Genomic DNA, 27192 nt, shown 5'->3' with positions numbered 1-27192 from the left:
TGAGATAAGCTCTGCAAATACGAGCTAATCAAAGTTACCTTTTTGAATGTACGCTGGATTTTCGAATTTCTGATAATAGTTGAAGATAAATCGTGTGACCATGTTGGATTTGGATTGGCAGAATGTACCTGTGAGGAAAGGCAGCTGCCCCCCCTCCCACCGCTACCCCGCCATCTCTCTCTCTCTTTCTCTCTCTCTCTCTCTCTCTCTCTCTCACCGCGCCCCCCCCCACCTCACTCTTTGACATGGGACAATGAATAGAAACGCCTGCTTTTACAAGGATTCAAAGGAGGATGAATGCAAATGAATGTTTCTACAAATCAGTATGTTCTGTTTTTGTAAATTTATCAATATTGTCATGGATTTGTACAAACCCTTCCGTCTAACTCTTCCACGCTGGCCAGATATCATAAACTAATCTAGTCCCATTTGCCAGCATTTGGCCCATAACCCTCCAAACCCTTCCTATTCACATACTCATCCAGATATCTTTTAAATGTAATTGTACCAGCCTCCATCACTTCCTCTGGCAGCTTATTTCCATACACGCACCATCCTCTGAGTGAAAAGGTTGCCCCTTAGGTCCCTTTTAAAATTTTCCACTCTCATTTTAAACCGATGTCCTCTAGTTTTGGACTCCCCTACCCTGGGAAAAAGACTTTGTCCATTCACCCTGTCTATGCCCCTTACGATTTTAAAAACCTCTATAAGGTCACCTCTCAGCCTCCGGTGCTCCAGGGAAAATAGCCCCAGCCTCACTGAGGAGCCTTATTTCAACATTTGCTTCATAGTACAGAACCTGAGTATTACTGAGCAAAGACAAAATTAGTTGAAGTGTTTTGTTTCATGCCAATCAGGATGGTTTACAAGAAAGGGGATCAAATCCCAATGTCTGGGCCATCTCCTGGGTCAGGTTAATAGAGCTGTGAATTTGTCCAAATGTACTGTTACAACTCAGCTGTCAAATGTTCAACCCTAACCCCATCATTCTCAGTTGAAGATTCACTTTGGGATGGCTGAGTGTCTGGTGAAATGGCCAACCCAACTCACTTGTGATGGCCTTAATGTGGTGTGGATCTAACTGGGGGGAGCAAGTCAGCATCTGGTTGCCTGTGCTGTCAGGTGATGTTTAGAAACTTCCAAAGAGGGTTGACTTTAAAGCTTCTCGGCTTGAAACTGGAACCCAGTCCAGGTTCTTGTATGTTTAGAGCAGAGTAGGCAAGCCATTGCTGTACATGGGCATTTAGTTTATATAGGAGAATTATTTTTCTTCATTTCTCTTCATTTCTGTCCATGGGGTGATATGGTAGTATGCACAGGACTGGAAATCCAGAATGCTTAATGTTCTGGGGTCGTCAGTTCAATTCCCAGCACGGCAGGTGGCAAAATTTGAATTCAGTAAAACTCTGGAACTAAAAGCCAGCCTAATAATGATCATGTTGATTGTCATAGATACCCAACTGGCTCATTAACGTATCTTTTAAGGGAAGGAAATCTGTCAAATTTACCTGGTCGGGCCGACAGATTACACACAGCAACTGTTACCTGCTGACACTGCCATTGCAGCACTGAGGTAGTGCTGCACTGTTGGAGGTGGAGTTATTAAAATGAGGTGTTAAACTGGGGCCCAATAGGTCTTTCTGGGGGGCATTAAAAAGATCATTCCACTCTCAATTCATATCCAGCTGTGTATCTTAATAATCTAACACAAACAATTATTAAAGTGGGCTGGAATAAGTTGTTGTATTAGCTATTGATTCCAAGCCTGGGTCGCAGTGTAAGAAATGTCAGTAATTATTCGGCTTCCTCAGATCTATTAGAATTTTATTTTATTAATTGTTTAACACTGCTTTATACCATGGCTGTATAGACCATACATCAATATGTAGCTTACGGTGATACAGTTTACTGCCATACAACAGCAGTTAGGTAACCTGTATAAACTGCTGGTTCAGCCTAGGCTATGGTAAGATTCTGGTCCACAGTTCAGCTTGGATATGAATTCATTAGGGAGGGCGCTGAAGAAGTATACAAGAATGATTTAGGTCCCTGAATAGCTCAGATAGAGAAAGTTGAGAAGAGATTTGATCGAGGTATTCAAAACTATGAACCGTCTGTACAGAGCAGACAGGGAATGACTGATCTGGCAGAAAGGACTGGCCAATGATTTCGGGTGATATGAGGAAAATCGCCTTCACGCAGTGACGTTAGGGTCTGAAATGCACTCACTGAGAGTGCGGTAGAAGCTGGTTCAAATGTGATATTGAACGGAAATTGGTTAATTAATTGATTAATGAATTGGGGTAACTAAAATTGAAGAAAGGTGATGGAGTGGGATTTGCAGCTGAACTGTTCTTGCAAAGGGCCAGTATAATCAGGAGAGGCAGAATGGCCACCTTTCATGCACTGCCTTTATTCCTGATGAAGGGCTTTTGCCCGAAACGTCGATTTCGAAGCTCCTTGGATGTTGCCTGAACTCCTGTGCTCTTCCAGCACCACTAATCCAGAACCTTCCATGCTGTGCCCACTCCTTTAGATGCAGTGTTTATGATGTTTGGCACTTTCTTTGTATTTTATAAGCATGCTCTCCTTGTAGCAGGGTCCAGTTAGACAAATCTGAAGCAAAACCTGTTGGGTGTTGGGGATGGAATTCACATACTTTCAGAAACTGTGGTGCATCCTTGCAGGGTCATGATTAGCAGCACGTAACGCTTGCCAGTTACATGCTGATTTACTAAGTCAGAAAGTGATCAAGGCTGGCTGTTTCAGTGGCTGTACATGTGGCTGATATTCCAACTGTCTGCCGCAGAGATCCCCCAAGTACAGCTGCAGTCTGTTAACGACTTGCCATCGCACCTCACGACAGGATGGTATTTCTTACTTTGTCCTGAAATCGGATGCGTAGATTTATGAGAGATGCCAGCAGGCTCAGTGGGGGTGGTAAAGAGAGTGGGCACTTTGCTCCATTTGCTCAGCTCTCAGTAGGTTTGGTAAGGGGCTACTACAAACTGGAATAACCTGGCAGTCAAGTGACTGCTGTCTCTGTGTCTCTTGGAGAGGAGAGCAGTTCATTGCTGCGTTCTCAGCAGGCTGTGGCTATATTTGAGCTTGAATGCTCAGAATGTATACCCTGAGCACTGCGCATGATAGCACTGCAGCAACCTAAACATTAGGATAGAGCGTGGCTATTTATAATACTGTTACTATCACATATAAATGTGGTTGGAGCATCTTCAAACATGGTGCAGACGTATAGGGCTAGGCTTCATGTAGTTCATTGTGATGTGAAACATGGTGACAAGACCCAGGGGGAGGAAATACCATCATGGGAGTGGCCCCATCCCTGTCAGCTCTATGGGCAGGACTGACCCAGCAGAGTCAGAGTCATAAAGATGTACAGCACAGAAACAGACCCTTCGGTCCAATCCATCCATGCCGACCAGATATCCTCATCTGATCTTGTCCCATTTGTCAGCACTTTGCTCATATCCCTCCAAATCCTTCCTATTCATATACCCATCCAGATGCCTTTTAAATGCTGTAATTGTATCAGCCTCCACCACTTCCTCTGGCAGCTCACTCCATACACACACCACCCTCTGTGTGAAAACGTTGCCCCTTAGGTCCCTTTTATGTCTTTCCCCTCTCACCTTAAATCTATGCCCTCTAGTTCTGGACTCGCCCACCCAGGGAACCTCTATAAAGGTCACCCCTCAGCCTCCAATGCTGCAGGGAAAACAGCCCTACAGCTGTTTCCCCTACAGGAAAACTCGCCCTGTAGCTCAAATCCTCCAATCCTGGCAACATCCTTGTAAACTTTTGTGAACCCTTTCTCGTTTCACAACATCCTTCTGATAGAGCTGGTGGCACATGGTATATGGCCGGGAGAGAGTTGCCCTGGGAGTCTTCATGATATTAGATCAAACATGGGCATACAAATCTCCTGCTGATTACCACATCCCATCCTCCATTGGCTGATGGATCAGTACACCTCCATGTTGAACAAGACTTGGAGGCAGCACTCAGGTTGGCATGGGCACAAATGTACTCTGAGTGATGAATTTCAATATCTACCACCTTGGGATGACTAAGTAATACCATTACAGGGTCAGCTGGTCCAGTCCTAAAGACTGGGTTTACAGCAGGTGGTGAGGGAAAACATGCTTGACCTCATCCTTACCATGACAGTATCAGTGACAGTGACCACCAGAGAGTTCTTCTGGAGACAAAGTCTCACCTTCACATTGCGAATAATCTCCTTCGTGTTGTGTGGCACCATCACCATGCTAAATGGGACAGACTTCGAATAGATCGAGCGACTCCAGACTCAACATCCATGAAGCACTGTTGGCCATCACAGCAACTTTGCCACCAGCAGTCAGTGGGCAGACCTTTGCAATGGGTCTTAAATCATAGGGATGTCTCAATGGGTGGCCATTCAGGTGCCTGAATGGACCTTGAGATTGTGTCAGGCTTCTCCAGACGGAGCTGTCAAGGGTTCCCATTGTTTCAACAAATGGCAAATCGGAATCTTGACCAATGGGTAAGAGCCCACTTGTCCGGACCTTTAGAAGGTGCTGTGTAACGCAGTTACATGAAGCAGATTTGATATTCCTGTCAGAATCCATGTGCAGCTGGTCCTCAATAATCTGCATGTTGCTGAATCAAAACATGTCTTCAATAACGAGAGGAGTTCCGGATTAAACTGTTTGTGCTTTCACGAGCATCTTTGAGGCTGATACGGTGTGCATTTTGTGTAATCATATCTGTGCATTCTTAACTTTGCTGTTTACATATCTAGTGTATTGATCGATACCAACACGTTTCATCTCAGTTTCACTTTGCCAGTATTATTCAAAGAGTGATGATGCAAGGCATCAGGAAAGAACACAAGAAACAGGAACAGGAGGAGACCATTCAGCCCATTGAGCATTCAGTTCTATCTTGGCGGCTATGAGGCTTCAACTCCCCTTTCCTGTCTGCTCTCCACATCACTCGATTCCCTCAAACACCAAATATCTGTCTCTCCCAAATTTAATTATATTCAACCATGGAGACTACAAAATTCACTGCGATAGATAATTCCAAAGATTCACTTTGAGTGCGGACATTTCTCTTCATTTTAGTCTTCAATGATCGGTCCTTTCTCCTCAGATTGTGCTCCCTCTGTTCTCAATTTGCCACTTGGGTGTGGGTGAGGCAGTGAAGGGGTCAAGAGAGTACAATAGATGGAACGTAATGCCCTCCCCCTTGGAAAGGATGGCAGGGTATATGCCACCCCTACCTGTGTATGGTTTGCATGTGAGCTTTGAAAAGGCAGAACTTGATTTTGAGTCACTTAGCGCCTGACCTGAGGGAGCTGGGACTGGGTGAGGGGGTGGGGGTCAGCTGAGGCTCCCACCTCCCCGGACACCCATGACCCCTATTCTGTAACTCCCACCTGCTGTCACTCCGTTGTACCCGAAGACGCAGCGATGATCCTGGATCTCAGGTTGGTACCTTACCCATAGCAACAGCCTCCTCCCCCATTGGATCTGCCATTCAGTAGACCTCCTGCCTTCAGACTGGCTGATAGCTTTCCCTGCCTGGCTCCTTGATCCCAGGAAAGGGTGACCCCTGTCTTCGTCTGTGAAATGCTCAATTCACAGGGCCTTCCCTCACTGAGGTGGAGTTGGCAATCCAACAGCCCACGGGCTTGTCTCACTCCAGCCGTTCTGTCATGGGAAGGTGATGGTTGTGGATGAAGGTATGAACCCAACTTCGGAGATCTGTGTACATACTCCACAGGTTGACACACTGGTGCTGCACTGAGGGAGGGGCTGCACTGAGCGAGGGCTCCATTGAGGGACAGGCTGCATTGAGGGAGGGAGGGGCTGCACTGAGGGACAGGCTGCACTGAGGGATGGGCTGCACTGAGGGATGGGCCGCACTGAGGGAGGGGCCACACTGAGGGACGGGCCACACTGAGGGAGTGGCAGCACTGAGGGATGGGCCACACTGAGGGAGTGGCAACACTGAGGGAGGGGCTGCACTGAGGGAGGGACAGTACTGAGGGATAGACCGCGCTGAGGGACAGGCTGCACTGAGGGAGTGGTTGCACTAAGGGATAGACTGCACTGAGGGAAGGGCAGTACTGAGGCTTAGGCAGAATTGTACAGAGGAAACTCTGTGTTGAAGGACTGTCAACAATGAGGAAGGGGCTCTCCCATAGTAAGGGAGGGTCAAATCCAAAGGAGGGGCATTTCTGTACTGAAAGAACTCTTTGTTGGGGGAGAGTCAACATTGAGGGTGAGGCAATCCTGCACTGAGGGAGGGGCTGTACTGAGGAAAGGGCTGTACTGAGGGAGGGGCTGTATTGAGGGAGGGGCTGCACTGAGTTAGGGGCTGCATTGAGAGATGGGCTGCACTGAGGGACGGGCTGTACTGAGGGAGGGGCTGCATTGAGGGACGGGCTGCACTGAGGGAGGGGCTGCACTGAGGGATGGGCTGCATTGAGGCATGGGGCTGCACTGAGGGAGGGGCTGCATTGTGGGAGAGGCTGCACTGAGGGATGGGCTGCACTGAGGGACGGGCTGTACTGAGGGACGGGCTGTACTGAGGGAGGGACTGCACTGAGGGAGGGACTGCACTGAGGGAGGGGCTGCACTGAGGGCCGGGCTGCACTGAGGGAGGGGCTGCACTGAGGGAGGGGCTGCATTGTAGGAGAGGCTGCACTGAGGGATGGGCTGCATTGAGGGAGGGAGGGGCTGCACTGAGGGACAGGCTGCACTGAGGGATGGGTTGCACTGAGGGAGTGGTTGCCCTGAGGGAGGGGCTGCATTGTGGGAGAGGCTGCACTGAGGTAGGGCTCCATTGAGGGACAGGCTGCATTGAGGGAGGGAGGGGCTGCACTGAGGGACAGGCTGCACTGAGGGATGGGCTGCACTGAGGGAGTGGTTGCACTGAGGGAGGGGCTGCACTGAGGGAGTGGTTGCACTGAGGGATAGACTGTATTGAGGGATGGGCTGCATTGAGGGAGGGGCCACATTGAGGGTGGGGGAGTACTGAGGAAGGAGCTGCACTTAGGGATAGGCTGCATTGAGGGAGGGGCTGCACTGAGGGAGGGACTGCATTGAGGGGCGGGCTGCACTGAGGGAGGGGCTGCATTGAGGGACGGCTGCACTGAGGGAGGGGCTCCATTGAGGAACAGGCTGCACTGAGGGAGAGAGGGGCTCCATTGAGAGACAGGCTGCAACGAGGGAGAGAGGGGCTCCATTGAGAGACAGGCTGCAACGAGGGAGAGAGGGGCTCCATTGAGGGACAGGCTGCAATGAGGGAGGAACTGCATTGAGGGAGGGGCTGCATTGAGGGAGAGACTGCACTGGGGGAGGGGCAGTACTGAGGGATAGGCAGAATTGTATTGAGGAAACTGTGTGAAAAGACGGTTGAGGGGCAGTCCCATAGTTAGGGAGGGTCAAAACCAAGGGAGGGGAAGAAACTCAGTGTTGAGGGAGAGTCAACAGTGAGGGTGAGTCAGTCCTGTACTGAGGGACGGGCTGCACTGGGAGGGGGTCAGTATTAAGGCAGTGCAGAACTATTGGAGGAGCACTACTGGGGGAATGCTGCACTGAGGGTGAAGCAGTGCTTGAGGGAGCACTGCACTAAGGGAAGGAGGCAGTGCTGAAACAGTGCAGAACTGTTGGAGAGACAGTACATGAGGGAGCTCTGCACGAAGGGAGGAGGGAGGGAGTACGGAATTACTGAGGGAGGGGCTGCATTGAGAGACGTGCCTTCGGAAGAAGCTGTCTGCTATGCTGGGTAGGTGCAAAAGTACTCCTGTTGTTATTTAATGAAAACCTGGAGCATTCCCTGGTGTGAGTACCCAACCTTTATCCCTCAATCCAAGCTCACCAAAGAGATTAGCTAAACCATAGCAATTCCCTTCCAAAGGCATTGTATTGAAAGTGAAGTTGGCAAGAACCTGAGGTTCTACTTCTTTAAATGAAAGTTAGTTCTTGATTTAGTGTCTCCAATAAAGTTTGACTGACAGTGCTTGAATCAACCGAAACACAATCTGGTCTATAATATAAGTAGACATGTCCACCGTTATGGCGCACTCTGACCCTGTGATGATTCGGAACCTGCTTGAAAAGCCTGAAAAGGTTACGGACAGTGAGCTTCACAGAGAGTCTTTAAGTTATCCCCTCCATATGGCTGTTAATTATCTCATCACTTCCTGACTTAAGCTGGAGGTTCAGCTCAGGGAAATGTCAACTGCAACGTTCTCTGAATTCCACTTACGTACAGATGCTTTCTTTTAAGGTGGTTGTTTCTCTGAAGGACAAGTTAGTTATTATAAGCACGTGCACAATTTGTTGCAAATCAGACTCTCAGTAGGGCACGCGTTTACCCTTGTCATTAAGCAAGTGGAATCTCATCAGGGTGCATGCTGCAGATTTGTTGTTCCTCTTTCCTGGGATTTAAGTGTCAGTGGCAGGGCCACCATTGGTTGTCCATCCTGAATTGTCCCTGTCCTGAGTGACTTCAGAGGGCAGTACAGAATCAACCACATTGCTGTGTGTCTGGAGTCACTCGTAGGCCAGACTGTGAAAAGATGGCAGATTTCCTTCCCTAAAAGGCAATAGTGAACCAAAAGACTTTCAACAATTGATTTTAGTTTCATGGTAATGATTGCCAAGACTAGCTTTCAATTCCAGATATTATTAATTGGATTTAAATTCCACCAGCTGTCATGGCAGGATTTGAATTCCTGTCCCTTGAGCATTATCCTGGGCCTGGGGATTACTGCTATGTCAACATCTTTCTCCTAACTACACTCTGACTCTTCTGTACTGATCACTTTGCCCATGCCACTGTCAAATTTTCTCTTCCTTGGTTATTTCTTTGCTAACTGTTGACGTCTGTCTTTATCAATCAAACAACACAAAAGCAGCAGACTAAGTTCATTTTGTGCTGGTGCATTTCTCCACGTCAGCCGCTCAGTGTAATTCCGCAATCTCAACCCAATGTTCCCTGTTTAAAATCACACAACACCAGGTTATAGTCCAACAGGTTTAATTGGAAGTACTAGCTTTCGGAGTGCAGCTCCCAACATTCCCTGATCGTCCTCCATCACCAATCCCCACCTGATTTTATTGTAAATAATTTGAAGACTCAGTTTCAACGCTGGCCACAACTACTGCGTTTTTTTCTTTTGTCTTTACTCTTCTAATTTACTCACGGGATGTTGGCTTTACTAGCTGGGCCAACATCAACTGCCCAGTCCACATTGGAAAAGGTGGTACTGAGCTGCCTTGCTAATCTGCTGCAGTCCATGTGCTGGAAGTAGAGTCATAGAGATGTACAGCACGGAAACAGACCCTTTGGTCCAACTCGTCCATGCTGACCAGATACCCTAACTTAATCTAGTCCCATTTGCCAGCACTTGGCCCATATCCCTCTGAACCTTTCCTAATCATATACCCATCCAGATGCCTGTAATTGTACCAGCCTCCACCACTTCCTATGGCAGCTCATTCCATACATGCACCACACTCTGCCTGAAAAAGTCGCCCCTTAGGGCCCTTTCAAACTTTTCCCCTCTCACCCTAAACCCAGCTCATGCCCTCTAGCTCTGGACTCCCCCACCCCAGGGAGAAGACCTTGTCTATTTACCCTATCCATGCCCCTCATGATTTTGTAAACCTCTGTAAGGTCACTCTTCAGCCTCCGATGCTCCAGGAAAAACAGCCCCAGCCTGTTCAGCCTCTCCTTATAGCTCAAATCCTCCAAACCTGGCAACACCCTTGTAAATCTTTTCTGAACCCTTTCAAGTTTCACAATATCTTTCCAATAGGAGGGGGACCAGAATTGCATGTAATATTCCAAAATTGGCCTAACCAATGTCCTGTACAGCTGCAACATGAGCTCCCAACTCCTATACTCAATGCTCTGACCAATAAAGGAAAGCATACCAAATGCCTTCTTCACTATCCTGAGACTCCACTTTCAAGGAGCTATGAACCTGCACTCCAATGTTTCTTTGTTTAGCAACACACCCCAGGACCTTACCATTAATCTACAGTGTTGTTTCGGTCAAAATCCTGGAACTTTTCCCTGTGTCAGTGAAGGAATTACAATTTCCAACTCAAAATAGTGAGTGGTTTGAAGAGATCTTACAGACGGTGGTGTTCCCATGTGCTGTCCGTGTTCAGATGGGTAGAGATTGCAGTTTGGAATGTACTGTTGAAGTTGTGTTAGTGCAGTGCATCTCGTAGATGGTGCCTCTTGCATTGGTGGTGCAGGTGGATGGATGTTGAAGGGACGGATGTGGTTCCAATCAAGCAGGCTGCTTTGTCCTGAATGGTATCAAGCTTCTCAGGTGTTGTTGGAGCTGCACCCATCGAGGCAAATGGAGAGTATTCCATCAAACCCCTCACTTGTGCCTTGTGGATGGGCTTTGGGGAGTCAGGAAGTGAAGATTACTTCACCGCTGACCTGGTGTTGTAGCCCCTGTATTCACACTATTAATCCAGTTCACTCCTCACTGGTAACCTCAGGGACATTGAAGCCTTTTTGTGACCTTTTCCTAAAACTGCCTCACCCACCAGCGACCCCTGACCATTATCCCGGGCCTCTATCTTACTTTGCCTAATCATGTGCAGAGTACATCTCATGCTTTACCAACTTAAGAATGGCCAAAAGCCGCTCAGCCCCTCAAACCTGTTCCATTCTTCAGTCAGTCGTTGGATGGGGGCGAGGGAGGTTCCCTCACCTCAATTTACCTTCTTTGCTCCAAATCCTTCAGTAACCTCAAAGCAAAAAAAAAACCTTTACTGCTGTCAGTGCCCAACAGGCATGCACAGCTTTCTGACAGACAGAGTTTCAGATTTCCTGTCTTTTTTACATGAAGTATTTCCTGACAGCAGCCCTAAATGGTCTAGTTCTCATTTTAAAATGATGCCCACTTGTATGGACACTACCCACCAGAGGAAATAATTTTGCCCTCAAACCCCCGAATCATTTACCTCGTTCGGTACCAATTGTTCAGATTTACTGCAACCAATTCAGCTGCTTCATCGATAACCTTCCATCCATCATAAGGTCAGAAGTGGGCATGATCTCTGCCAACTGCACAATATTCAGCACCATTCATGACTCCTCAGATTCTGAAGCAGACCAAGTGCCAAATGCAGCATGTTCTGGACCCCATCCAAGATTTGAGCTGATAAATGGTAAGTAGCATTTGTTCCACATAAGTGCCAGGAAATAACAATTTTCAATGAGAAAAAAATCTGAACATTCCTCCTTGACATTCAATGGCATTATCATTGCTGTATTTTTAAATTATTTGATTACGGGATGAAGGCATCACTGGCTAGGCTAGCATTTATTGCCCAGAGGACAGTTAAGGGTCAACTGCATTACTGTGGGTCTGGAGTCACATGTGGGCCAGATTGGTTAGAATGGCAGTTTCTTTTGCTCAAGGACATTAGTGAACCAGGTGGGTCTTTCCAACAATGGATTCATGGTCATCTATTAGACTCTTAATTCCAGATTTTTATTGAATTTTAAATGCCACTATCTGCCATGGTGGGATTTGAACCCAGGTCCACAGAACATTACTTGAATTAACAGTCTAGTGATAATATCATTAGCCCGCCGCCTCCCTCTAATCTTTGTATTCCCCAGTTGTCAACATTTTCGGGCTTATCAGTGATCAGAACCTAATGTGGCTGTAAGAGGGTAGGAATTCTCTGCTGAATAACTCACCTTCTGTCCCCGCCCTCCCCTCCTCAGTCTACCATGTACAAGATAGGAGTGTGCTGGAAAACTCTGCACTTGCCTGATGGGTGCAGCTCCCAAAACACTCAAGAAGCTGCAGACAATCCAGGACAAAGCAACGTGCTTGATTGGCACCACATCTGCCACCTTCAACATTCACTCCTTTCACCATTAACAGACAGTGGCAGCAGTGTGCACCAGCCACAAGGTATACTGCAGTAACTCTTCAAAACCCCTTTGACAACACTCTCCCAGCACATGCCTATCACAACCCAAAAGGACAGGCTATGTTATGCCTGACCAATTAATTAGAAGCATTTGTGGAGAAAATTTGATGGAAAATTTGAGGGGAACCATCAAATGTAATTAAATAAAAATTGAAAGATCTGCAGAACTGTAAATATTTGGATTTCTAAAAGGCATTCAGTAGGATGCTGCACATAAAGCTAATTACTAAGATAAAAGCCCATGGTGTTGGAGATCGTATATTAGCACAGAGAGGATTGGCCAGCTAATAGAAAACAGAGAGTTGGGTTAAGGGGTGCATTTTCAGGATGGCAACCTGTAACGAGTGGATTGTTACAGGGATCAATGCTGGAGACACAATTATTTACAATATATATTAATGACTTGGATGATGGAAATGAAGTTTGCTAAGTTTGTAGATGAAGCAAAAATGGATGAGAAGGATGCACAGTGCTTACAGGGGGACATAGACAAGTGAAGTGAATGGTTGAAAACTTTGTAGATGGAATTTAATGTGAGGTAACATAACATTATACACCTTGGCAGGAGGAATAGAAAATTTGAATAATATTTAACTGGAGAAATACTGCAACAAACAGCAGCACTGAAAGATTTGGGATTCCGCATGCATTAACCACAAAATGCTAACATCCAAATTCAGCAGGTAATAGGGAAGCCGTGTAATGTTGGCTGTTATTTCAGAGTGTAAAAGTAGTGAATTCATGCTGAATCTGTACAAGGCTCTAGTCAGACGACACCCACTGGGATACTGTGAAATGTTTTAGTATCCATGTGTAAGAAAAGATATACTGGCATTACAATCTATATGATATAGATTATATCCATAAGATATAGGCCATTTGGTTCATCAAGTCTGCAGCACCATTTTGGCTAATGCATTTCTCAACCTCCTTTTCCTGCCTTCTCCCAGAAAGCCTTGATCCCCTTAGCCAACCGAGAGCCTATCTATCTCTGTATTAAATACACTCAGTCAGAAGTCACACACCAGGTTATAGTCCCAACAGGTTTGTTAGAAATCACAAGCTTTCAGAGCCCTGCTCCTTCGTCAGGTGAAAGAGCAGCGCTCCAAAAGCTTGTGATTTCAAATAAATAACCTGGTGTTGCGTGATTTCTGACTTTGTAAATAGTACACACTGCGCTACTAAGTGTTGGTGGTGGAGGAGGAGGATGCTTGTGGATGTGGTGCTGATCAAGTCCTGGATGGTGTCAAGCTTCTTGAGTGTTTTCGAAGGTGCATTTATTCAGCACCTGGAGAGTATTCCATCAGATGCTGGTGTGCCTGCCACAGGAACGTTGTTAAACTTGAAAAGTTGCAGTAAAAGATTTATAAGGTTGTTGCTGGGACTAGAGGGTTTGATCTATAGGGAGAGGCTGAATAGGCTGGGGCTGTTTTCCCTGGAGCATTGGAGGCTGAGGTGTGACCTTATAGAGGTTTATAAAATCATGAGGGGCATGTTTAGGGTGAATAGCTAAGGTCTGGGGGAGTCCAAAACTAGATTTAAGGTGAGTGGTGAAGGATTTAAAAGAGACCTAAGGGGCAACTTTTTCACGCACAGGGTGGTGTGTGTATGGAATGAGCTGCCAGAGGAAGTGGTGGAGGCTGGTACAATTACAACATTTAAAAGGCATCTGGATGAATATACGAATAGGAAGGGTTTGGAAGGATATGGGCCAAATGCTGGCAAATGGGACTAGGTCAGGTTGGGATGTCTGGTCAGCACATACAAGCTGGACTGAAGAGTCTGCCTCTGTGTTGTATGGCTCTATAAGCACTCCACAATCTCATTCCTAATAATAGACTCTTGAATGCTACCAATGACTGAGGTCAGGTTAACCAGCCTATAATTTCCCATCTTCTACCTCCCTCCCTTCTTAAGCAGAGATGTTTTTCAGTCATTTCAGTTTTTTAGACATTTTCCAGTCATCCGGTACCCTCCCTGACTCCAGTGATTCCCGAATGATCACCACCAAAGCCTCCACAATCTCTTCAGCTATCTCTTTCCAAACCCTGGTGTAGGTCATCAGGTCTGAGTGAGTTATTTGCCTTCAGACCTTTCAGCTTCCCCAGCACCTTCTGTTTGGTGAGGAGACTCTCTTCTTCTGATCTGCTGCTGGTGTCTTCCACTGTGAAAACTAATGCAAAGTACCTATTCAGTTCCTTTCCCATTTATTTGTTCCTCGTTGCTACTTCTCTAGCCTCATTTTCCAATGGTATAAATGTCCACTTTTGCCTCTCTCTTACCCTTTATATATCTTTAAAAAAAACACTTGAAATTTTCTTTTATATTTACAGGGTAGCTTACTGCCATATTTCATCTTCTCCCTTTTAGCTTTTTTTTAGTTATCCTCTGCTGGTTTTTAAAGGCTTCCCAATCATCTGCCTTCCCACTAATCTTTACCTGTATGTTTGTTTTTTGATTTTATGCTGGCCCTGACTTCCCTTGTCAGCCATAGTGCCTCATCTTGCTCTTAATATGTTCCTTTTCCCTTGGGATTAATTTCTGCTGTGCCTCCCGAATTACTCCCAGAAATGTCTGTCATTGCTGCTCCACTGTGTTCCCTGCTTGGCTTCCCTTCTCATCAACTCTGGCCAGCTCTTCTGTCATTTCTTTGAAGTTATATTTACTCAGTTGTAATACTGTTGCATCTGATTCTAATTTCTCCCTCGTAAACTGCGGGGTGAATTCTATCATATTATCGTCACTGTCCCCTTAGGGTTTCCTTCACCTTAAACTCTCTAATCAAGTCTGCCTCATTATAGATCACCAATTTCAGAATTGCCTGTTCACTAGTGGTGTTTACCACAAGCTGCTCCAAAAAAACAATCTCTCAGACAGCCATGAATTCCTTGTCCCAGTACACTTACAAATTGATGTTCCCCCATGATTATTGTAATAATGCCTTTCTTACATACCTTTTCTATCTCCTGATTTATTTTCTGCCCCACATCTTGACTACTTCTAGGAGGCTTGTACATAATTCCCATCATGGGCTTTTCTCCTTTGTGGTTTCTCAACTCTATCCACGCACATTCTATGTCTTCCAAGCTTTTATCACTTCCTACTATCAGTTTAATTTCATTTCATAAGAACAAGGCAACCATATCATCTCTGCCTATCTGCCTGTCCTTTTGATAACATGTATACCTTTGGATATTTATTTCCCAACCCAGGTCTCCTTGCAGTGTCTTCATGATACCCGCAACATCATACCTGCCAATCTCAATCTGCGCTACAAGCTTGTTTCATCCATTGTGCATTTAAATACAACACCCTTCGTCCTGCACTGACTGCCTCCTGCCTTCTTATAGTTGACCCCTTATCTGCTGCACCTGAAGTTAGATTCCTGATGCTTTCTATAATCTCTGTCCTATTACTTGTTCTGGAAACTTCAATAACCTCTCCTAAGCGCTCCCTTCCTTTAACTGGTTTAGAGACCCTATGACCACTCCATTTAGCGTTTTTGCTTGGATCCTGGTCCCAGAATAGTTCAGATAGAGCCCCTCCCAATGGTATAGTTCCTGCTACTGACCCACAAAATGGGGCCCCTCTTCCCACACCGTGGCTTTTGCCACACATTTGCTTTCTTGATTGTCTTATCTCTCTGCCAGTTTGCTTGTGGGTCAAGTATTAATCCAGAGATTATAACTCTTGAAGTCCTATTCTTTAGTTTTGTTCCTAATTCCTGATATTACCTGAATGGGACCTCTTGCCCACTCTTACCACTGTTATTTGTCCTACCATGGACCACAAAAACTGGATCCTCTCCCTTCCCCTCCAATATCCTTTCAAATTGGTTTGAGATTCCCTTACGCAGGCACCGGACAGGCATAACATCACACAAGACTCCCAATTCTGCTTAAAAAGGATGCTGTCTATCCTCCTAATTATGGAATCCCCTATCAAGACCAATTTTATTTGTGCTCCCTTCACTTGAATGGCCTCATGTACCACTGGTCAGTTTGTCCATCTTCCCCACAGTCCTTTTACCCATCCACACAGGGAGCAAACACCTCATACCTGTTGGACAAGGTCAAGAGCTGAGGCTCCTCCAATGCTAAATTCCAGAGAAAGTTTCACTAGGTTGATCCTGGGTATGGAGGGATTTTCTTATGAATAGGTGAGCAGGGCCTGTACTTGTTGGAGTTTGATGACCTTATTCAGCCATTCAAGATTCTACAGGGCTAGTTTGGAGAAATGGTTGTGTCCTCCCTATGGAAGAGTCCAGGATCAGAGCGTATAATCTCAGTGTAGGGGTTGTACATTTAAAAATGAAATTAGGAACGTCCTCTCTGAGGGTAGTGTATCTGTGGAATTCTTTACCACAGAGAGCTTTTGAAGCTAGGGGTCGTTGAGTATGTTAAGAGCTGAGATAGACAGATTTTTAATCAGTAAGGGAATCAAGGGTTTGGAGAAAAGGCAGAAAAGTGCAGTTGAAGATTATCAGATCAACCATAATCTGACTGAATAGCAGAGCAGACTCAGTGGGCTGAATGACCTACTTCCACCTCAACATCTTTTTGTCTTAGGGACAAGGACAGCAGTTACATGGGAATAGCCACCACATCCAAGTTGAATTGCAAGTCCCATGCTATCTCGACTTAGAACTACATCACTGTTCCTTCAATGCTGCTGGTTCAAAGTGCTGGAAGTTCCTTCCTAGCTGTCCGGTGGGTTTCCCAAGAAGGCAGCTCACCACCACCTCCTCCAGGACAATTTTGGATGTGTAATGAGTGCCGACCCAGACAGCGATTCTCACATGTCCTAAATGAATAAAATAAAAACTTATCCATTAAGCTGCATCATGCTTTGAATCCAAATAAGATGATATAGAGATGTGACAAAGAAGGAAAGAAAAGTGATTGTTATTTTGCCAAAAATGGGGGCAGCATAGTGACTCAGTGGTTAGCACTGATGCCTCACAGCGTCAGGGACTCGGGTTCGATTCCAGCCTTGTGCGACTGTCTGTGTGAAGTTTGTACATTCTCCCCATGTCTTCATGGGTTTCCTCCGGGTGCTGTGGTTTCCTCCCACAGTCCAAAGATGCTCAGGGCAGGTGGATTGGCCATGGGAAATTGCCTGTAGTGACCAGGGATGTACTGGCTAGGTGGATTAGCCATGGGAAATGCAGGGTTACAGGGTTTGGGTGGGATGCTCTTTGGAGGATTGTTCAGACTCAATGGGCTGAATGGCCTCTTTCCACACTGTAGCGATTCTATGAGGCAAGTTTTGACCTCCAGATCCCACTTTCCCATGGGATATCCTGCCTCAAAGATCTGCTGGTCAGGTTACAAATACTGTTCAGTCAAACAAAGACCAATGACCCAATGTATCAGATAGACATTATGTTCAAATCAAGTGACAGCTGACAATGGGGCTGGGGTGAATTGAGCAGTGGCCTGCCCTCAAGCTACCATTGATGGATTGTAGCAGTTGAAGATACATCGGTGATCTTGGAGAGTTAGGTCAGGGCTTTGAACCTCTTGTGCCACTGCCACCAGGTCTCAGGGGATTGTCCCTCTCGGATTGAGCTCTGTGGCTATCTGCTCCCACTTCCTTCTGAACTTGCCTCAACATTAAGAAATGTAGGTGAGGGTCATGTGAGGCTCACCAGGTATGGTATTGGTTCCCTGCCGATGGCTGCAGCCAATGAACAGCGCCATTGTTACTAGCAGCATACATTTTAATGAGCAGGTTGTGCTGACTGTATTACAATAAATAGGTGCAGAATAGTTACTCAACATGGACATGAGGTTTGACATTTTGAGAAATGCAGTCCATTTACACTGTCGCTTTCTGTGAATCCCTGTGTTTTGTTAACCTTGCGGTCAATGGGCTCCACTTCTCTCTCTCTTACGTCATTACCTTGTCTATTAGTCTTGGCTTCACTGCACAATAGGGACATTTGCCTTTTAACGGTATATGTTACTTTTACTTTGAACTGAATATTCCTTTGAAGAGTTTCCACTGTTCCTCTAGGTTTGCTAATTAGCAACCCATCCCAATTTACTATCGTTAGTTCATTCTCACTCTTTTGAATTATGATCAGTTTACCTCACATAAATTTACAATCTTGGTGCATGATTCCCACTTTCAAATTCAATCATATAGTGCTTGCTCTTCACCAAATGTTCACATATTTGTTAACTTATTTACGTTTTTGATTCATTCATGGAATGTGGGTATTGATGGCTGGACCAGCATCTATTGCCCATCCCTATTTGCCCTGAAGAAAGTGGTGGGTTGGACCACCCATTGATGAAGGACTGGAGCCATGCATAAGGATTTCTCTCACTAATGGACATTTGGGAATCACTTACCCTTACAACAATCCAACAGTTTCATAGTCACTTTTACTGAGACAAACATTTTACTTAAGTGCAATTCACATTCTTAAATAGCCTTGGTAGGATTTGATGTTTTGTTTTCTTTGTCCATGGGAGGTAGGCATTGCTGGCTGTCCATATCTAGTGACGGCGGTGGTGAGCTGCCTTTTTGTTTTGATGAGTCCATGTGGGGTACAGGGACACTACAGTGTTATTATGGCGGCATTTCCAGGATTTTGGCCTAGCCACAGTGAGGTGTATTTGTTGAAGTCAGGATGGTGAGTGGCTTGGAGAGATAAACTTGCAAATGGTTGTGTTCCCATACACCTGCTGCCCTTGTATCTTTGGATGATAGTGGTGCTGGATTTGGAAGGTGCTGTCGAAAGAATCTGGGTAAATTGCTGCTGTGTATCTTGTAGCCAGGACAGACCACTGCCACTGTGCGTTGGTGGTGGAGGGTGTGAATGTTGAAGGGGATGAATGTGGTATCAGTCATTCGGGCTGTTTCATCCTGGATGGTGTCGAGTTTCTTGTGTGTTGTTGAAGTTGTACCCACCTCGGCATATCAATCCATTCTTGGGATTGGTAAATAGTCGGAAGTGGGTACTGCAGATGCTGGAGATTAGAGTCAAGATTAGAGTGGTGCTGGAAAAACACAGTAGATCAGGCAGCATCCAAGGAGCAGGAAAATCGACATTTCGGGCAATAGCCCTTCATCAGGAATCTCAATAACATTAATCCAGTCTCAATCCCAGTAATGTTAGACCAATATAGCTCAGTACACTCTCAGTCTCAGTTACTCTGGACCAATATAGCTTAGTGCTGCTTTCACGTTTGCAGAAGTACTGTTATTGATAAATAGTCTCAGGCCATGAGATTATTACTGTCATAGGCATTATTGATTACTAAATCTAGTATAACCTAGACAGCTCCAAAACAATTTTTTTTCAAAAAACTGCTAGATAGTGCAATAATAATTGTTACCTTTGCTATCTAGACCATTCATTTCTTTAGAATGAAAAATTAGAATCTCCTATTTTAATTGCACTTTCTGCTGGATGCTTTCCTGATCTACCTAGATACATCACAGTGATCCAGAGAGAGGTCTGGAACACAGCTTTCACCAGTCTGTCATCTCTCCAGGTCTCCGAGTTCCAACTGTTCTAATTCCATTTCCTACTCACCTTGACAGAAATCTGTTCAATCTGTCAATGCACCTTTTCCCCATATTGTCTTGAGCTCCTTTCTAAATGTTTCTATCCTTCCAAAAGATCATACAGCCTAGAATAATTAACTATGAATCAAGTGCAGATTGTAGGCATATCATATTCTTTCAGATGAAAGTGTATTTTAATTCACGTTTTACTATTTATGCTACATTTCCTGTGTTATTTCATCAAAATCTGTCCAAAGATGAGAGATTCCTGTCAGACATAAATCTAACTTTGAGTCATTAATCTTGAACCTAATACCAATTGATCCTAACCTCAACCCAAAACGCTGACCCTCAATTTTCAAATCTACCCTCAACCTTCTACATTCCACTAAAAAACACAAACCATCTTCCAATAAATTTATTGAGCTTAAAACATCTGCAAACGTGAAGGCAGCACTAAGCTATATTGATCCAGAGTAACTGAGACTGAGAGTGTACTGAGCTGTATTGGTCTAACAATGCTGGAACTGATACTGTACTAAACTGTAGTGGACTAATCTTACTGAGATTGAGACTCTGAGCTATACAGGTCTAATGTTACTGAGATTGAGACTGTACTGAACTATGCTGGGATGTGGTCTTATGATTGATTAGATAGATAGATTCCCTACAGTGTGGAAACCTTTGGCCCAACAAGTCCACACCGACCCTCCGAAGAGCAACCCACCCAGACCCATTCCCCTACATTTACCCCTGGTTAATGCACCTAATGCTACGGGCAATTTAGCATGGCCAATTCACCTGATCTGCACATCTTTGGACTGTGGGAGGAAACCGGAGCACCTGGAGGAAATTCACGCAGACATGGGGAGAATGTGCAAACTCCACACAGTTGCCCAAGGCGGGAATTGAACCCGGGTTCCTGGCGTTGTGAGGCAACAGTGCTAACCATTGAGCCACCGTGCCGCTCATCTCTACATCAGGGCGATAGGATGCCAATTTGCGAAGCATTTCAGTGACTATCTCTGGGACACATTCACCAAACAATGTAGCCGATCAATTCAACTCCCTCTCCCATTCCCCCAAGGTCATGTAAGTCCTGGGCCTCCTCCACCACCAAATACAAGCCACCTGACAACTGGAGGAAGAACGCCTTATCTTCTGCCTTGGGATCCTCCAACCACACGGGATCAACATGGACTTCACTGGTTTCCTAATCTCCCCTCCCCCCATCTCATCCCATCTCATCCCAGGTCCAACCCTCTAACTCAGCACCACCCTCTCGATCTGTCCCATCTTCCTTTCCACATATTTGCTCCACCCTCCCTACCGACCTATCACAATTACCCACACCTGCATCCACCTATTGCCTTCCCACCTACCTTCCTTCCAGCCTCTCCCCTCACCCCACCCACCTATTAGTTTCCCAGCCCCACCCCTCAACATTCCTGATGATGGGCTCTTGCCCGAAACGTCGACTCTCCTGCTCCTCGGATGCTGTGTGACCTGATGTGCTTTTCCAACACCACCTTTTCAACTAGGCTGGAATTGTACTGAGCTTTGCTGGGACTGAGCCTGTACTGAACTATACTGGTCTAATGTTACTGAGATGGGGAAGTGAAAGGCATAGATACATTGGAAACACTGCACAGTCCCTTTCCCCAGAACTGCAAGTACCGGTGACTGTGAATCAGTTTTGTGAAGCTGTGTCTGAAATCTGGGGGGAAATGCACCTTGTGCCTTTGTTTGGAGGTGGGCTGTTTCATGGAAGGAATTAACCTGGGATCTGCTCTCTGGATGCTGGTTTAGTGCAGTTTTTGATTGTTACCTGTTTTTACTAAACGCGGTAAGAACTAGATTCATAACTTCAGAATGAAACTGGATGGGTTTCAAGAGATGCACTGGAAAACTTTGAAAAATGTTTGGGCTGAATTTTATTTGTGGAATGATTTTCCTTGCTCTGGATGCACATGTGAATTTCGTTCAGATATTGTAAATCCTGGAGTGGGGCCAGTGATACTTTTTGTGTTTCCTTGCGAGGTATGTGGCAGGGATTGGAATATCTCCGTGTGTTTACAGACAAGACGTTTCTGCATTTGCCCTGTCCCTGTCCCTGAAATGGGTATGGGTGCACACAGTTAGTTTGTGAGTGATCAGACTTTTATTCCTTGCTTGAAGTGACAAAAAAAAAATCTGAAGTTGCCCTGAGTTAGTCAAGAATTTGGTTTAAAGAGAAATCTCCAGGAAGTGTTCCACGCCGTAGTTGAGGGTATGTTCGCTGAGCTGGGAAGTTGATTGGCAGACATTTTGTCCCCTGTCTCGGTGACATCTTCAGTGCTTTGGAGCCTCCTGTGAAGAGCTGCTGTACTGTGTCTTCTGGAATTTATTTGGTTGCGTTCCTGCTTCTTCCGGTTGCTTGTTCTGCTAGTTTATTGTGGTGGCCGATATATTGGGTCTAGGTCTATGTGCTTGTTGATGGAGTCCGTGGATGAGTGCCATGCTTCTAGAAATCCTTTGACTGTCCCCTGTTTGGGCTTGTCCTATGGTCATTGTGTTGTCCCAGTTGAATTTATGGTGCTTGTCATCTGTTTGTGGCCACTTAGGGACAGCTGGTCATGGCGTTTTGTGACTAGTTGGTGTTTGTGCGTGACTAATGAGTTAGGTTGTGGCATATCCTCATCATGTAATTTGTCTGTTAGGCATCTGTGGATGTAGTCACTAGCCACGCCACTTTACATAAAAAATATCTTGGAGCTGACAGCCAGACTTTTTCGACCACTGGGAACGATGACAGCCCATAAACCAACAGCCAAGCTCAGACAACTCACCAGGACAAAAGACCCTGTACCCATCATGTGGAAGGCGAATGTAATTTACCAAGATTCCATGCAAAGACTGCATGCAACCCTATATAGGATAAACAGGCAGACAACACAATGATTATAAGATAAGCAAAACAATACACACAGAGCATTTTCTAGAAGCACGGCACTCATCCACAGACTCCAAAACAAGCGCATAGACCTAGACCCAATATACCGGCCACAAGAATGAACTACCGGAACCAGCAACTGGAAGCAGCAGCAATGGAACCAAATAAATTCCAGAAGAAACAGCACAGCACCACTTCACAGGAGGCTCCAAAGCACTGGAGATGTTACCGAGACAGGGGACAAAATGCCTGCAAATCAACTTCCCAGCTCAGCGAACATACCCACAACCATGCCAACTGGCACCCAAGCTACAGTGGGCGGCACGGTGGCACAGTGGTTAGCACTGCTGCCTCGCAGCGCCAGAGACCCGGGTTCAATTCCCGCCTCAGGCGACTGACTGTGTGGAGTTTGCACATTCTCCCCGTGTCTGCGTGGGTTTCCTCCGGGTGCTCCGGTTTCCTCCCACAGTCCAAAGATGTGCAGGTCTGATGAATTGGCCATGCTAAATTGTCTGTAGTGTTAGGTAAGGGGTAAATGTAGGGGCATGGGTGGGTTGCGCTTCGGCGGGGCGGAGTGGACTTGTTGGGCCGAAGGGCCTGTTTCCACACTGTAAGTAATCTAATCTAAACCTTTACACAAACCTTGAGCTGTTCCATGCATTGGCTGTTCTGACTTGAGCAACTGAACATATCGTGGATGATGGGAACCTGAAACAAACACAAAGTGCTGGTGAAACTCAGCAGGTCTGACAGCATCTGTGGAGAGAGAAAACAATTAACGTTTTGAGTCCAGTATGACTTCTTCAGAACTGCGATTTGATTTGATATATTATAGTCACATGTACTGAGAAACAGTGAAAAGTATTGCTTTGTGTGCTATTCAGGCAAATCTTACCTTACATAAGTACATCTGGGTATTAGAACAAAATGCAGAATAGAGTATTACAGCTACAGAGAAAGATCAATTTCAGTATGAGAGGCCTGTTCAAAAGTCTGATTTCAGTGGGGAGGAAGCTGTTCTTGAATCTGTTGATACATGCTGTTAGACTTTTGTAGCTTCTGCCCGATTGGTGAGGGTGGAAGAGAGTATGACTAGGATGGGATTATGTTGGCTGATTTCCTGAGACTATAGACGGAGTTGATGGAAGGAAGGCTGGTTTTCATGATGGACTGGGCTGAGTTCACCACACTGTCATTCCTTGGGATCCTGAGCAGAGCAGTTGCCATACCACACTGTGATGCATCCGGGTAGGATACTTTCTGTGGTGCATCTATAAATATTGGTGAGAGTCAGAGTCAGAGATGTACTGCATGGAAACAGACCCTTCAGTCCAACCCATCCATACCAACCAGATATCCTAACCCAATCTAGTCCCACCTGCCAGCACTCAGCCTATATCCTTCCAAACCCTTCCTATTCATATACCCATTCAGTGCCTTTTAAATGTTGCAATTGTACCAGCCTCCACCACTTCCTCTGGCAGCTCATTCTATACATGCACCATTCTTTGTGTGAAAAAGTTGCCCCTTAGATCCTTTTTATATCTTTCCCCTCTCACCCTAAACCTATGCCCTCTAGTTCTGGACTCCCCTTACCCAGGGAAAAGACTTTGTCTATTTATCCTATCCATGGCCCTTATGATTTTATAAACCTCTATAAGGTCACCCCTCAACCTCCGCGCCCCAGGGAAAACAGCCCCAGCCCATTCAGCCTCTCCCTATAGCTCAAACCCTCCAACCCTGGCAACATCCTTGTAAATCTTTTCTGAACCCTTTCAAGTTTCACAACATCCTTCCAATAGGAAGGAGACCAGAATTGCATGTAGTGCCGTATTCCAAAAGTGGCTGAACCAATCACTGCGGCCACGCTGAATTTCCTTTGCCTTTGAGGGTGTAGAGGGATCTGTGTGCTTTCTTCACCGTGTGTGCCATTTAAAACAAATTGGACAATCTGTATGCCTTCAATTATTCTCCAATTAATTGCCCTGCCATCAATGTGGTTTGCTTGAAATTACTCAAATGCAACCCCATAATTTTAATATTCTCAGTTCATAGTCGGTGTTAGGTTAACGTTTGTCCCAGAGCAGTGTGTAAGTTCTTAACTGGCATATTAGCAGTCCCTTCTCTCAGTTGACAGAATATTATCACACGTTTGCAGTCCTTATTTTCTCTGGGAGCTGAGTGCTGCTGGGCAGTAACAGGACAGTTAGAGAGAAGATTAAACTGTTCGTCCCTGGAGAGTTCTTTCGCTGATTGGATAGCCGAGCAGAGAGTGGGTGTGCTTGAGACAGGGGTGGAGGTTTGTCGTGGTTGGGTCAGTGTTAGATCCGAGAGGATCTGAGCTCCGGTAGCAACTGCTGGTAATTTAACAGCAGTGCAGCAATGAGAGAGAGAGAAAGCTTGGACAGCTGATCGCTGAGTAAAGAGGTTGAAGGAACATGTGAGCGGTGCACAGAGCCCCTGAAGAGCTGCAGCGGTTGAAATACACAGTGCAGGAGACCCGGGAGCATGAGGAGGGGAAGCCACTGTAAAGTTTAAACAGGGGCCAGCAGGAATTCCAGCATCTAGCAAATGTGTGCTTCGAATAGCTTGATCATGTGGCGTTGCAGGAGCTGCTGATTGTTGAGAGCGTGGATTGGAAGCTCCCAGTACATAGAGAGATAAGAGATTACCCCCCTCCCCCGTGCGTGTCTCTCTCTCTCTCACACACACACACACACACACAGGCTCTCTGACTGACCTCCAGTTTATCCTGCGCTTGTGTCCCTTCATCCTGTGCCGAGCACCGAGACATGTTTGACACTGAATGTGAGATCTGGGAAGAGGGAGAATATGGAGAAATCAAGTAGTGAGGAGTTTTCAATCCACCGGAGCCCCTCTGTGGAGAGCAGAGACTCGGAGGTTGGAAAAGCCTCCACGTCTGGACAGCAGTTTGGTCGTGGATTTACGGCTGGGGCTTTCTATGGCAACTCCGGCAGCCGCAGCAAGGAGCCAGCGGGACCCGGTGTCAACAGGGACAGATACACCGCCCCTAAAGGCAGCAAGTATGTGGTGTTTTACCTCGACCTGTCCTTTGTTTTTCTCCTAGAATTCCAAAAGTGCAACATGGCAAGAGGCTGTTTGTGTTGTCTGAAGTACTTGATGTTTCTTTTCAACCTGATCTTTTGGGTAAGTGATTGATTTCTTTCTTTGAGCGTTGATTGTTTAATTGAAATGTCACTTGGTCGTGAGAAACACAACTGAACTCGGTCGTCCCCATGGTCCCTAATATTAAAGTTAGCTGCCATCAGTCATGATCCGGTGCTCAGTGTAACTTAAGTCTTGGATTTGGCAGAGAGGTCTCCTCACTTACATAAGAACATAGGAGCAGGACGCGTCCTTTCGGCCCATCGGTTCTTCTCTGCTGTTTAACGCAGTCCTGATTTATCTCCTCTCTTTACCCCATGTCCCTGTCCCATTCCTGTATCTTCTCTGCCCTCTCTGATGTTCAAAGATCACTCTGAATATGCTCAAAGCCTGAAGCATCCACTGCTGTCTATCTGGGAGGCCCGAAGATTGGAATAAATTTCTCCACATCTTAACCGACCAACCCCTCTGTCAAGGGAAACATTTTCTCAGTATCCACTCTAAGAGGGTAATAAAAACAGAAGTAGCTGGAGAAGCTCGGCAGATCTGGCAGCATGTGTGGAGAGAGAAGTTTAGTGTCCAACATGACTGTCAGACTGGAAACTGAGTTTCTCCAGCACTTAGTTTTCTTTTAATTCCAGCATCCCAGTATTTTGCTTTTATCCCATTTAAGAGGCTTATGTGTTTCAAGGCAATCATCTCTCTGTTTTTCTAAGCTCCTGGAAGTATTGTCCTATTCTGCTCAATATTTCCACATAGGGCACTGTCCAAATCCCAGGATCCAGTCTGGCTTATGCTAAAGGTGCCCCCGAAAGACAATTATATTACTCCTTTACTGTACTCCAGCTGTGGTCTCGCCATGTCTCTATGTAATTGGAATTAAATTTCATTTGTACACTCCAACTCTTTCTCTTCGAGGCTACAGTGCCTTTTGCTATCCCAATTCTTGCCCATCTCTTAATTTTCTGTGACTTGTGTGCAAGGGTATATAGGTCCCTCTGAATAGCACGATTACTCAGTCTCTCACCAATTTAGAAAAAAAGTTCTATTTTTCCTTCCAAATTGGATGCCTTCACATATCTCCACATTGTGTTCTGTCCACCACACTCTTACTCCTACACAAGCTGTCAGTACCTCACTGCTTACTGGCCCATTTAACGTAGCATCGTCAGCAACCTTTGGATGTCTTACACTCAGAGCTGTTGTCTGAAACTGACATTCTCTGCCCTGTGAAAGCAGTGTAGAGCAATCCTGGGTGTGCACTGCATTAAAAATGGCTTTGTGGCTCCAAGTGAGGCTGGCGGGCAGATTACTGTGTGAAACGAGTTAAGGGTTATCACCATATCCGATGAGGAGTCTGTGCAGTTTGCAGCATTTAACACAGTGAAAAGTACCAATTAAGTAACCCATAATACTCCAGGAATATAACTGGGGATTAAGGTTGGTGTGGTTCTGACCTATCCTGCTCCCCTTCAGCATTTAATACAATTTCTTTAAGCATCAGTGCTTGTTAGATCAGTCATAGCAGAGCTAGATAGTACTGCCTCATCAATGTAATCTGCTGGGATGCACAATCAACTGTAGAACTTTGGCAGTAAAGCCCATTGCATGTTCACTGGTCCA

General features: G+C 45.8%; 1 protein-coding gene across 2 annotated transcripts in view; it reads left to right on the top strand.

Annotated features, from left to right (window-relative positions):
- Positions 1 to 27192, top strand: part of LOC122559795 (tetraspanin-9-like) — a 190992-nt gene that overhangs the window by 68957 nt on the left and 94843 nt on the right. The window contains exon 4 of one of the 2 annotated variants that reach the window (XM_087997082.1): positions 25532 to 25611. In XM_087997082.1, the coding sequence (XP_087853208.1) occupies positions 25549 to 25611 (63 nt within the window). In that variant the 5' untranslated portion in view covers positions 25532 to 25548. Of the gene's footprint in view, positions 1 to 24833; positions 25612 to 27192 lie in introns of those variants that run through there. The other variant, XM_087997081.1, reaches the window with a different exon arrangement.

The sequence above is a fragment of the Chiloscyllium plagiosum genome, unplaced genomic scaffold (genome assembly GCF_037043375.1).
Source record: "Chiloscyllium plagiosum isolate Xiang-an unplaced genomic scaffold, Cpla_swu_hap1 HiC_scaffold_19, whole genome shotgun sequence".
NCBI lineage: Eukaryota > Metazoa > Chordata > Chondrichthyes > Orectolobiformes > Hemiscylliidae > Chiloscyllium > Chiloscyllium plagiosum.
This window is presented reverse-complemented; position numbering and strand designations above follow the sequence as displayed.